This window comes from Drosophila albomicans, chromosome X (genome assembly GCF_009650485.2).
Source record: "Drosophila albomicans strain 15112-1751.03 chromosome X, ASM965048v2, whole genome shotgun sequence".
NCBI classification, from domain to species: domain Eukaryota; kingdom Metazoa; phylum Arthropoda; class Insecta; order Diptera; family Drosophilidae; genus Drosophila; species Drosophila albomicans.
The window spans coordinates 22,220,667-22,233,448 of NC_047627.2; the positions used below are offsets into that span (position 1 = coordinate 22,220,667).

Here is a 12,782-nt window from a genome sequence, read left to right on the forward strand (position 1 = left end):
ATGTAATATTTTCTATAGCGCGCCAATTTCAAAATTCGAAATTCAAGCAACCGACAAAAACATCTGTTAAAATTTAAAAATATTTTATAATTTGTTTATTATTATATTAATTTGTTTAGATTATATTTTATTAAAATGTTTAAGGATCTTGCAAGGACTTACCTTTTTGTAATCAGGATAACTAGTTCTGTCGATTGCTATCCAAGAATTTTCATGAGAATTTTACAAAATTTACCTGAATTTACCTTAATTGTACCTTAACCATTTAAAGGACGATCGTGATATCCTTTGGCACAAGGATAGCTGTTGCGAATAGAAACCTATTGATATACTGAAAAGGACGAAAGTCCTTTTACGACTCGAGATAAGATTATATTTTTGATTTGCGGATATCTCGGTAAAATCTTGTCTGATCCTTGTGGGTTCTGTGTCAAATGAAGTCCATTGATTAGAGCTATCCTAGTGCCAAAGGACATTGAAATCGTCCTGCTGATTCCCGAGTTATCCTGCAATTTATAAGTTTCGCATGTTTCGTTTCGCGCCCAGACTAAAAAATTACAAGTGTTTTGATGCCAATCGATGGAGATCATCCTTGCGATCTTAACAATATATGTCCTTCAAAAATCGGACAAGAAATGGCCGAGATATAGCCTGTTTTCGAAAAATGGCCCTAGTTACACCCTCAAAGTATGCTACAAAAAATTATTTTTTTTCTATTGGCTTTAGCGCGCCAATTTGAAATTTATGATTAAGAACTAACCGACAGAAACTTAAATCCGTTGAAGTTTAATACATATTCACCACGTGGACGTTGTTCGTCACTTCATGTTGCCAACAACTTGTTGGTCGCTTGTATCTGCTGTGAACGGCTAAAAGTTGCCAGCTCAGCAAGTAAAATACCAGGCGAACAGAAATCAACAGCAAGCAAACGCTTGCTTATTTTGTTACGCCATCTATTGCCCGATGCTGGAATTAAATTTTGTATTAGCGCCATCTATCTTCCCATCTTGCTACTGAAATTTGAAACGGAGCACCCTCAAAGTATGCTACACGAAAGTGAGTATTTTTGCAGTAAACTGTGCGCGCTAATTTCAAATTTGAAAGTTTGTTAGCTATATCTCTGTCAAATCGAGGAGGATTTTGCCGGGACCTACCTTTTTGTAATCAGGAGAGCTTGCTCTATCAATTGAAATTCCATTTGATTAACGAAAAATATTCATCATAAAGAAACAAAGATCTTTGAAAATAGTTCGCATTTATTGATCATTTAAAATGTTTGCTTAAAATAGATTCGTAATGCACTAATTTTTTAGTTTATAAAAAAAAAAAAAAATACTTTTGAACACACACACACACATGCGCACACACAGACATAAGTAGCTCACACACGATCAAATATGAAATAGATTCAACAAATATATGTACTATATTAAATCAACTGTATCGATAATAACATGCAAAAAATATGCTCCAAATAGCGAATTGACCAAGTTTTGATAATTTTGGTTTAAAGTAAGTTTCGTTCCGCATCAAAAATACCTATATGATCGAAATACCTTATAGCTAGCATATGTTAAATATAAATAGATGTATGTAAGTTCCTTTCGCATTTCGTTAAGCCACAGCCCAATTGTTTTCCGCTCTCTTCTAGAATACATCTCGATTAACCTCAGCATATAATACCTTTCGGTTTTCTTTTCCTTTTTTTGTTTTGCTTGAATATTTGTTGTGTGTGTTGCAAAAGCAATTAAGTTATACACACACACATACGCACACACACACAGATAGTATAGGTGTACGGATAGAGATTGTGAAACTTTGAATTGGGAACTTTAAGAATTCATTTGGTTGACCTTCTGTTGATTGATTTGGGGAGAAGAACACACAAGTTAAGGGGAGCGGTGTGTAAGTGTAAGTGCATTGAGTGTGTATGTGGTGTGTGTGTGTGTGTTGTATGACTGTGTGGCATTTATCTACTAACAGTTAGTTAACTAGAGATTACAGCTTATATCGTAAGTTCAATTGGCCTGTTTTTCTTTAGGTTAAGTTTAGCTTAAGCTTAAGATTAACGTTCTTCCACGTTCTGCGCGAATCTTCATCGCTCTTTCAATTCCCTTTCTTTAGTTTTGTTTTTTGTTTTTGTTTTTGTTGAAAACACAGCACGACATTTAACAATGATTTAAGTACACTTTCAGTTTCTCAATGGTTCTGTTTTAGTTTGCAACTTAAGCTAGGCACAATCACGCACAAGCATGCACACAAAGACAAAGAGGGAAATAGATAAAGAGAGAGGGAGAAAGAGGGAGAGTATGATGAACGGAGGTAGGGAGGGATAGAGAGAGAGCAAGTGGGCGCCACTTAAATGCAGCCCAACAAGCACACAATTATCGTGCATACTATCGCTAAAACTATCGCTCAATAATCTTTAAGTGTACATCTAAAATTCGCAATTTCACAATAAGAAATTATTTCTAGACTATTGCTGCATATTGTTACGATTATAATACGCTACTTTGATTAAATTTGATTTTCTTTTTGGTATATTTGAGACTACAACCAGAGAAAACAACCATGTAATACCCAATCTTAAACGAGCAATAACAAAAAAAAAAAAAAAAAAATTGTCAAACTATGAAAACTTAAAAAATAAATCACATTAATCACATGCAAATACATGAAATACTTTTAGTTAATGCTACAAAACTGAAGCCTAAGACAACCGACTAACTAACTAACTGACTAAAAATCTTATAGAGGTGGGCAGTGGGGGTGGGGGCGTGGCAGGAGGCGGTGGTAAGAGTTTGGAAATACTCAGCGCATTGCATAACGCATCGAAATGAGAGTCGGAATAAAGAATACGGATTCACATTCACACACACACACACACTTAAACACTTAGTATAGTTGGTAAAGCTAATACATTTGTTGTTGTTATTGTTTGTTTGTTGTTCTAACTTAAAATCGTTACAAGTTTGCTTTGCTTTTACTTTGCTTACTATGATTTTTGGTGTGTCCTTTGTTAAGTTATCGTAGTTATCTATTCGCCTACAGATTAATCGTATCCAAGTCCTGACAAGGTGCTCGAGGACTCATGTCATCGGTGCCGGCATCGCTGCTGCGTCGTGTATCCCCGCTGCCACGCCCATCGCCCCGAATGTCCGCCATGGACGAGTGAATTTGTTGCTGATTGTTTTGATTGTGTCGCAGGTTCGTGTTGTTGTTATTATTATTGTTGATGTTGTTGCCCTGACTGTGATTGTGACTGTTATTGTGATGATGATGCGGATGCGGATGATGATGGTGATTCGGACCGCCGCCAGGTGGCGCCTGCTTGCCATCAGCCGAGCCAATGTTGTTGTGCAGTGCCTGCGTCTTCTTGGTGCCCAAACCGAGCGGAAACGCAAAGTCCTGCGGCAGCTTGTGCATTATCTTGCCCGACGTGATCAGCCGGCCAAAGCCCTCCTGCAAATAGACAGAAAGAGAGGTGTGAGTAAATAATTAAAAGAAAGAGAGAGAGAGAGATCGCTCACCTGATGGGCAAAGGCGTAGCCAGAGCGAACGGAACGACGACCGCGACGCGATGAAGGCGTGCGACGCACATCGCTTGAGACCCGCGAATGCATCTTCTTCAGCGACTTTTGACGGATCTGCCAAGCGAGAAAGAATTGATCAGAAACTTAGTATAGGTACTAAGGTAGTTGGTAATAATAATAATTTTTTCATCAAATATAAAGAGTAATTTAAGTTAAAAGAATGAAATTATGTATGTTGGAAATATAAGTTTAAAGGAAATTCAAGTGCACGAAGCAAAAAAGAGAGAGAAGAGCAGAAACAGTTGGATAAAACGATAATAAATAAAACAAGAAAGGAAGAAAAAGTAAAAATGTCAAATAAAAGCACTAAAAAAATATATGTCACTAAAGATCAAACTATGATAACGTTTAAAATGAAATATACTTTGGAGATAAGAAAAGACGGAAAGAAAAATAAGAATGCAAAAATAAAAATCATAAAAAGAATATAGTAATAATCAAGCGATGACAAAACTCACTAACAGTACTCTAAAGATGGAGAGCAAAATAAAATCCATAAGTAGAACAATACTTAAAATGAGGAAAGAAATTATAATTGAAATATAAATATGCGAAAAGAAACAATTTAAGGATAAACAAGAAAACTTAACATAAGGTCGAAAGGTCAAGTAAAGTTTATCTTACAAATGACAAAATAAATAATAAATAAAAATAAATAATAAATAAAAATAATAATGCATAAATCTTAAAAAAGGGAAAATAAATGATTCAACGACAAACAAGCTTAAATAAGAAAACTACAATAAGAAATAAAACATAAAAATGCAAAATCGTAAAGTAAAGCAAAGTCTGAGCTTAACACCAAAAAAAGCACAAGCGCTCACCTTGTCAGACAAGCTGGGATGCACGTCTAACAGATAGAACTTGTAGGCGAGCACGGGCGCCATCAACATGACGACAGTGATCAGCATCGTCACCCAGAAGGAGACATCCTTGATGGCCTGCGTGAGGGAGCCAACGTACGGTCCACCGATGACATAGTTGTAGAAATAATCGAGCACAAAGTACCAGATGAGACTGCCCCAAATGGTCACATGATTCACAATCGTCCAGTACGAAGTGTATAAAGCAATCTGCAATGAAAACAGGTTATCAACAAATATGTAAAAGAAGTAGAAACGCTACGAAAAGCTTACCTGAGCTGTGTTGTCGACAATGAGAATGGTGGCAACAACGGCCCCGAGTGTCATGTGATCTGAGAGTATGTAGCCATTGTGGGAGACGCCATCCTTATAGACGCCATACGGTATAAGAAACAGAATGAGCGATGTGAAGGCGCCATGGAGTACGCTGTATATAAACTCGCGTATGTTGAACAGTTCGCTCTTGAGGCCCGGCGTATACAAACGCGGATACTCGACACTGTTCTTGTCCGACACGTCCTGCTCGAAGACGCCCAGCGCCAACACCGGCAGCGATGTGTAGAACAGATTATACACCGATATGAACATCGGATCGAAAACGGTCTGAAAATACATATTCAAATTAGAATATACATCGCTTAAGCAGGCCATCCACGATAGAATTTGTTCGAAAACAAGTTATCGAATTTGAATTCATTGGTTCGAAAACATTTTGACTTGAACACAACGAAGATAGAATTATTTATATTCTCTTCGAACACAACATCGAACATGGAATGTCGAACCGAACACTACCACTAACGTTTTCGAATAAATTCTATCGTGGTTGGCATGCTTTACTCATCACTTCGAAACTCACCTGCGCACTGAAGCCACAGAAGAGCGAATACCAACAGTGGCAGAGCGTAAATGCAAAGTTCTTGTAGAAAAAGTAGCGCAGAAATTTGCACATGCGATAATACGACCAGCGACCGTGAACCAGCAGCAAACGCTCCAGATAACAAAACTGTGCGATCGCATAGTCGCTCGATAGCACCGCCTGCAGACCCTCCTGACCTGAGATGCCCACGCCAATGTGAGCAGCTTGGATGGAGAAAAGAATAGAATATTAATAATACAATTTCAAATTCAAATATACGCGTATGCTTATTTAGTTTAGTTAGGAAAATTCATAAACTCAATAAATTAATAAGTTATTGCATCATTTTTATCAGATGCATTTCTTAATTCGATGTTTTTCCTTTTCTAACATCGGTTTTTTTTTTTGAATCTTCCATTCGATGTCTGAACTTAGCTTGCTCTACATTTAATTGCTCTTGCTATCGAATAACTCCTTACTTAAACAATTTGTTAAGTTCCCTTTTCTATCATCTCTAATTAATCACAGTTTTTTCTTATTGCTAAGCTTAACTTGCTTTACATTTCACACTTCTTCAATCTCTCAATCTTCAGTTTCTTTTTGATAAGTTCATTTTTCTTTCATCTCTATGCTTAGTTTGCTTTACATTTTTTCAATCATGAAATCGAATGGCTTCGTTCTAAATCAATTAGTCACAGCTGTTTCCCATCTTTAAGCTTAGCTTGCTGAATATTTTACATTTTTCCAATCTCTCAATCTCCTTCTTGCTTCAAATTTTACGTTTCTTCAAACCCTTAATCTCCTACATTATATAATTCTAATCTAAAGCACCCTCTCTATGCCATCAATCACAGGTTTTCTCTCATCTCTAAGCTCAACTCGCCAAGTGTGCTCACCTTTGATCATGGAGACATCGTTGGCGCCATCGCCTATGGCCAGGGTGACGGCATTTTTGGCACGCTTGATAAGTTCGACGACCAGCGCCTTCTGCAGCGGCGTCACGCGACAACAGATCACCGCCTTGCACTGCGAGGCAATGTCCAAGAATCTGTGAAATGAAATAGACATTAGTATTAGGATATGCCGATGTTCATCGCTATGCAACGCACTTGCTTTCCAACTCCGGCGAGAGGCAGTGGACGAGCGAGTGTCCATTCACGACGAGTGCAAAGCCCGTCGTCTCGTCAACAACAATTGAGGGCGCGGTTCGTCGGCCGTCGTCGCTTTTCTCAGCATCTCCAAAGAGATCATTGCACTCGGCGCTAAACAAGTGAATTTATGGTGAGAGAGAGAGAACGAGAGAACGTTAATATGAATATCAAATGTAGTAGAAAGTGTGTGATGAGTGTTAAAGAGAGGAACATAAAATGTAAAATGAATTGGTTAGATGGATTACGAAACAACATTTAAAATAGATGACACAGAAAGAGAGAAGCAGAGAGAGATAGGAAAGAGGAAGTTAGACAACAGAGCATGCTTTTGTTAGGTTATGTTATAAATCAAGAGAGAGAGTGAGTCTGTGTTACGCTCTGCAGAGAGCAAAGCATTAGTATAAGCGTTCTACGGGATACGATACGATACGATAGATGATACGAGCGTAATAAACGAAAGCCACGAACGACAAAAACAACATTAAGAATATAAACGAGCATTTTTTTGGTTGTTGTGTGAATTTGGTTTGTTGTTCTGTTTTTGCACTTGAGTTTAGTTTAGTTTTGCATTGAGAATAGAATAAATTAAATGATTGATTGACTTGGACAATGCACGACGATTGGATTTGAATTGTGTTACGCATATTAATTTCAATGAGAATACGAACGAAACGAAACGAAATAAACGATATTGAAATTGTTTGTATCGAGTTTTGTTGTAGGATAATTAATGTGATATTTTACTTGACGGGCGGAACAAGTACCAATAGAGGGTAACACATCCTTGGCTATACACTAAAAGATTGTCATTATTCAAAGTTCTTTTCTCGCTAAGCACATCTAAAGTTATTACGAATATAAAAGTCTATGAAATCATAAAAAGTTCTAGTTCACTTTTTTCCGATTCGATGTTATGGTCAACACATTGAATTAGATACTATATAGATCAATTACAAACAAAAAATCGTATAGAAATCAACAAAAAAAAGGTATTACATAGAGAGATAGATAGATAGAGAGAGATAGAGAGGGAGTTAGCAGAAAATACAGGGTGACTTTCTAGCTGCGCTAATTTCTTTTTTTTCAAGTGTCATTTCTGGTTTAGCTTCACTGCATCTAGAATCGTAGTTATTTAAATTGATTTTGATATTTCATTTCATTGCGGAAGTGCCCTCTACCTGTCCGGTCCGCCCTTATTATCCTTAATTTTGGCATCCCACCTAAAGGTAACCACCGAAATAGCCGGTGGCGGCTGTGGGATCGGCGATCCATTTGTGTCCTGCATGAACGCCGATGTCTGTGTCATCGTCACGTTCATGGGGTCCATGCTGCTCTCGCTGTGCAGCTGATTCATCGCCTCGGTGCCTACAAGAAAGCAATAAATCCATTATTGATTGATCGATCATTCAAGTTGTTCGCTTGATAATCTACCGCCAGGTCGAAAGCGATCAAATATCTTGATAGACTCCTTAAATTGCCGCAACTGCTTCTCGACCTCCTCCACAGAGCTGCCGTCCACGATGAAGACGTCGACGAGTTCATCGGTCAGCAGCTGACACGAGTAGCCAATGTTAATGGCAGTTTCTACGTAAGAAAAAATACATTTAAATTCCCAATTTACAATAACGATAGAACAACTCTCGTTAACTTACCCTGCTTATCGCCAGTCAGCACCCAGATCTTAATGCCAGCATTCTGCAGATTGGCTATCGATTTGGGCACTCCATCCTGCAGCTTATCCTCAATGGCTGTCACGCCCACCAGCTGCATATCGCTTTCGATCTCCTCGTACATCGCGTTCAGCTTCTGTTCACGCGAGTCCATCGAGAGAGCCGCCTCCGTCTGGCGCACGCGCCAATCATTGTAGTACTCCTCGGTCAGGCGGCGCTCGGCCAGCACCAGAGTGCGCAGACCTTCGCCAGCGAATTTCTGCAAAGAAGGAAAACGATACTTGTTACGATATTACGATTTAAGAAATATGCAAATGTAAATAGCAACAATTTTGATTAAAGTCAAAGCTAGACTCAGTATTTCTAATTCAACAAACTCAAATCAACTGCGAAAACAAATGAATAACTAATAAACAGTTTAAGTATCGTAAAATACACTGTAATCAAAATGAACTTTAAAGAAGATGTAGTAGAACTAATTACCAATATATTAAATTTCTAAAGATACTATTAGTTTATTGCATATATTCTATATTTTACTTATGAAAATAGCATATTATAAAAATACTAGTGGATGCTTCTACACTGAAGCTGTATTTAACGATATTCAAAAGTAGAATATAGCCTACTTATGAATATCGTATAATACAGCTTCAGTATAGAAGAATTCATTCATATTTTCTACTTTATTATTAAAAGTTATTCTTATGCCTTACGTTATTTAATTTGCTAAGTTTCAAATGCCTCACAAATCATCAGAAATTAAAAAGCATATGTACATTTACGTTATTCAATTTACGATATAATTAGACATTGCAGAAAATAATTCGATTACAAATAGTTGTAAGCAAACCTTCTACATAAAGTGAGCAATTTATGATAAAATTAGAAATTGCAGTAAATAGTTTGAAGAGAAAATGTTGGAAGCAAAGCTTCGACATAAAATGAACAATTTACGAAATAATTAGAAATTGCAAAAAATAATTTGATTACAAATAGTTGTAAGCAAAGAACAAGAAGTGAACAATTTATGATATAATTAGAAATTGCAGTAAATAGTTTGAAGTGAACAATTTTCGAAATATTTTGAATTTGCAGTAAATAGTTTGAAGAGAAATAGTTGGAATGAAATCAACAACACAAAGTGAACAATTTACGATATTCGTGACTTACATTCAAGTGATCCTGAGTGCGCGCCTTAAGATCCTCTTGCCCGCCATGCAGACGATCGTATATCACATTGTCAGCCCCCTTGCAGTAGAGCACCACAGAGTTGCCGCGTCGCAGAATGACCGACATGCGTTTGCGCACATTGTTAAAATCCAGAATGTGCAGTAGTTCGTATTCCTGCAGAGATTGCAAAAGAAAATTCACATTATTATCTGACGAAATACGATATACTATATAAGTAAAATCTACCGCTTACCTCTAAGCGACCCATCACTTCGATGGTAATACTGTTTGGTGTGCGTGTGCGAAACACAAAGCCAAAGTTACGGGCTGCCGACACGAGGGCAGCCTCGTCGGGACTCTGCGCCTGATACTCGAGTCGGCCGTCGACAGTTTCCGCCATCACCGTGTGACAAAGTGCGAGCAAGCGAAAGAAATTGTGGGCATGCTCCTCATCCGAACGCACGGCATCCAACAGCGTTCGATCGTACCAACGAAAGTCTGCCTCGTGATGTGGATTCGCCGAGAAGTCAATGGGTTCGACAATCTATAGGAACACAAGAAATTAGTTACGATTAATTCGACTGCAGCGGATGTTGTTGAATACATTTTGTGTATATGATGAATGCTTGAGAGAGATTTGTTTTGTTTTGTAGTTTAGATATTCAGGCATAGCTTAGCGTTAATTTCAGCATTAGTTATGGAAAGAAGCAGAGGCGAAGGCAAAGGCAGAGGCAATACATTTTTAGTTACGATATACGGTCAATGGCTTACGATACTCGCGAAGATTCCAAGCAATATTTAAAAACTGTGTTACCATATTCTTGCCAACTTACGATATCCAATCAAAAGCAATACAGATTTAGTACGATAGTCGAGCAAATTGTACAATAATTGCTTAGTGAAGCTTAGATGATATTAAATATTGAATAATTATGTTACCACATTCTCTACGATAATGAATAGTAATCAATAATCGCTCAATGACTTACGATACTCGAAAAGCGATGCTTTTAATTATTCACAAATTAGTTACCATATCCTTCAGATGCCTAGTTACGATAAGCAATTAAAAGCAAGCAATACCTAGTAACGATATACGTTCAATGGCTTGCGATAGTTGAAAAGATTTTAGAGTTAAAGCGAAGCGAAATATAAATTATATGAAATATGATAAATTACTTGTGCCTACGATATTCAGTAAAAAAAAACATTTTGAATAGGTCTAACGATTATGTTTGTAGGTTATTAAGATAATATTGAAAAAGAAAACTTAATACATATTATTAAATTAATCTTATTAATCTTAAGCTTAAGGTTAGATTATTATATATCTTAAGTGTATATTGTGGGAAATGAGTTAAAAATAAGCTACGCATGACTCAAGAGCAGCTAATTTTTTATGGAAAGCTGTTAATTTATTGACACCCAAACACACACACACACACACAACACTAATTCAAACAGTCATATGAGAGAACAGTAAGGCAGGGGAGGGAGCACATAAATAGCCATTACGATATTGAAGCGCATAAATTATTGATTGCTTCTAAAAAGAACGAATGTTTCTTAATTATATCCATATCAATTTTCATGGTTATTTCAATGTTTTCCAATTACGATGTACAACAATTTAATGCTACAATAAACATTTACGATAAACAAAATTGCAATATAAAATCCAATTAGCAATATGACAAATAGGTTAAATATGTTTGACAATAAGTAAGCCAGAAACCAATTCGAATATCGTAAACGACATAGACATATGCGAGCTACAGGAGTTTGGTGGAGTTGAAACAACATGCATACGTGCACTTTTTGGTGTGACGAACTCCAATTTGTGGCAAAGCGGTGTGTGCTGAGATAACGTTGCTGTGCGCTGCTGTTGCGGTTGCTGTTGCAAGTTGCTGCTGCTGTTGTTGGCAATCTGCTGTTGCTGTTGTTGTTGTGGCATCGAAAGGGCGCACAACAACCGCTATCTATTGCTGTGGCTGTGGCTGAGGATGAGCATGAAGCATGGAATTGGCGCAGCTTGCGATTAGTTTGATGCGTTTGTTCGTGCTCGTGTTCGTGTTGCTGTTGCTCGAGTTGTTCTGGTTGTTCGAATTGTTCGAGTTGCTCTAGTTGCTGATCATGCAAGATTATTACTTTGTCGCCGCTGCTGCTGCAGTTGGACAAGCTCGACAGCTGTCGTCGCATGCGTGCGCCGCTGCCACGCGTAAAGCAAGCGCCCAACGAGCCGCCGCTGCCCCTCGACGAACGTCCCCCGCTATTGCTCGCTGTTGTTGTCGCCCCGCCCGGATCGTCGAGCTCATCCTCGTTGCTGTTGCTGCGACTGGGCGATAAATAGTGCACTTGTTTGCGTTGCTGTTGTTGTTGTGTGGCTGTGGCCAATGGATTCTCCACTGTCTGCAACAGTTGCTCGGCGGCAGCAATGCGTCCCTGCAACTGCGTCGCATTGCTGGCCAGCTGCGTGCCACCGGCTGTGGTCACCAGCACGGCGCTTTTTCTTCGTCCATGCACCTCGGCGGCATGCACCAATATGGTGGGCGGCGTGGGCGTGACAACTGCAACAGGCTTGCTGCTGCTGCCGGCGCTGCTGCTATTGTTGTTACTGTTGCTGCTGGCGCAGTTGCTGCTGCTGCTAGTTTGGAAAATTGCTTGCTGCTATAACGAGTAATGTGAGTTTTGTTTTGCTGGGCGCACAATTAAAAAACACGGACGGGCAGCAGCAAAGTGTTGAGGGGTCAAAGTGCTTAACAACTACATTGAATGGTTGGCTGGCTGCCACATACACATACACACACACAGTTGCAACACACATAGAGAAAGACGACACAGCTTGCAACATTGCACTATGGAAACTTTGATCACTGTTTCTGGACAAAAATAAAAGCTCAAGATCGGAGCAAGATAGGTTAAGACAACCATTATAAAAATAAAATGTGGGCGTGCCACACTTTCACTTTTCACAACCTCAATATTGTATGAACAACTTAATATTTGGATTGTATTTGCAAGACCAGCTGATATTTTCTCAGTGGCGCCATCTATCGATAATTCTGGTATGCAAAATTGAAGATTGATTAATTGTCAATAAATTGCATCTAAAATTATTTTAATCTTCCAACTTCAGAAACTAGGTTTTGTCTAGAAAGTGATGAAATTCCCTATATTGCATTGTTTGCTGATGCTGCTTCGACAGAAAAGGTGCAAGGCACAGATATAAAGAGAAAAGCAGAGAGAGTTAAAGAAAAAGGCATAGAGAGACGGAGACAGAAAGAGAGAAGTAAAAGAAGAAAGCGGCACTCGCTCACTTGTTCAACTGTTTACACGGACAAACCAACACCTGATTGAACTTAAGTTAAGTGCAGCTTAATTTTAAACACTTTTGCTTGCACTACGATTTAAAATACCCAGTAGTCCTCATGTAGCTGGGCATATTAGCTTTGTAGCAAATGAGAATATTATAG

At 38.4% G+C, this 12,782-nt stretch overlaps 1 protein-coding gene across 9 annotated transcripts in view; it reads right to left on the minus strand.

Moving 5' to 3' along the window:
• Positions 1-1,247: 1,247 nt before the first annotated feature.
• Positions 1,248-12,782, minus strand: part of LOC117566743 (phospholipid-transporting ATPase ID) — a 40,208-nt gene continuing 28,673 nt past the window's right edge. For 3 of the 9 annotated variants that reach the window (XM_052001862.1, XM_052001851.1, XM_052008822.1), the window contains exons 8-20: positions 11,119-11,976; positions 9,563-9,853; positions 9,310-9,483; positions 8,119-8,395; positions 7,898-8,050; positions 7,645-7,831; positions 6,425-6,577; positions 6,212-6,363; positions 5,316-5,539; positions 4,730-5,059; positions 4,418-4,666; positions 3,531-3,647; positions 1,248-3,462 (exon numbers count right to left, since the gene is read on the minus strand). In XM_052001862.1, coding sequence (XP_051857822.1) covers positions 3,046-3,462; positions 3,531-3,647; positions 4,418-4,666; positions 4,730-5,059; positions 5,316-5,539; positions 6,212-6,363; positions 6,425-6,577; positions 7,645-7,831; positions 7,898-8,050; positions 8,119-8,395; positions 9,310-9,483; positions 9,563-9,853; positions 11,119-11,976 — 3,582 coding nt within the window. In that variant the 3' untranslated portion in view covers positions 1,248-3,045. The remainder of the gene's footprint in view (positions 3,463-3,530; positions 3,648-4,417; positions 4,667-4,729; positions 5,060-5,315; positions 5,540-6,211; positions 6,364-6,424; positions 6,578-7,644; positions 7,832-7,897; positions 8,051-8,118; positions 8,396-9,309; positions 9,484-9,562; positions 9,854-11,118; positions 11,977-12,782) is intronic. The other 6 variants (XM_052001869.1, XM_052001858.1, XM_052001866.1 and 3 more) reach the window with 4 other exon arrangements.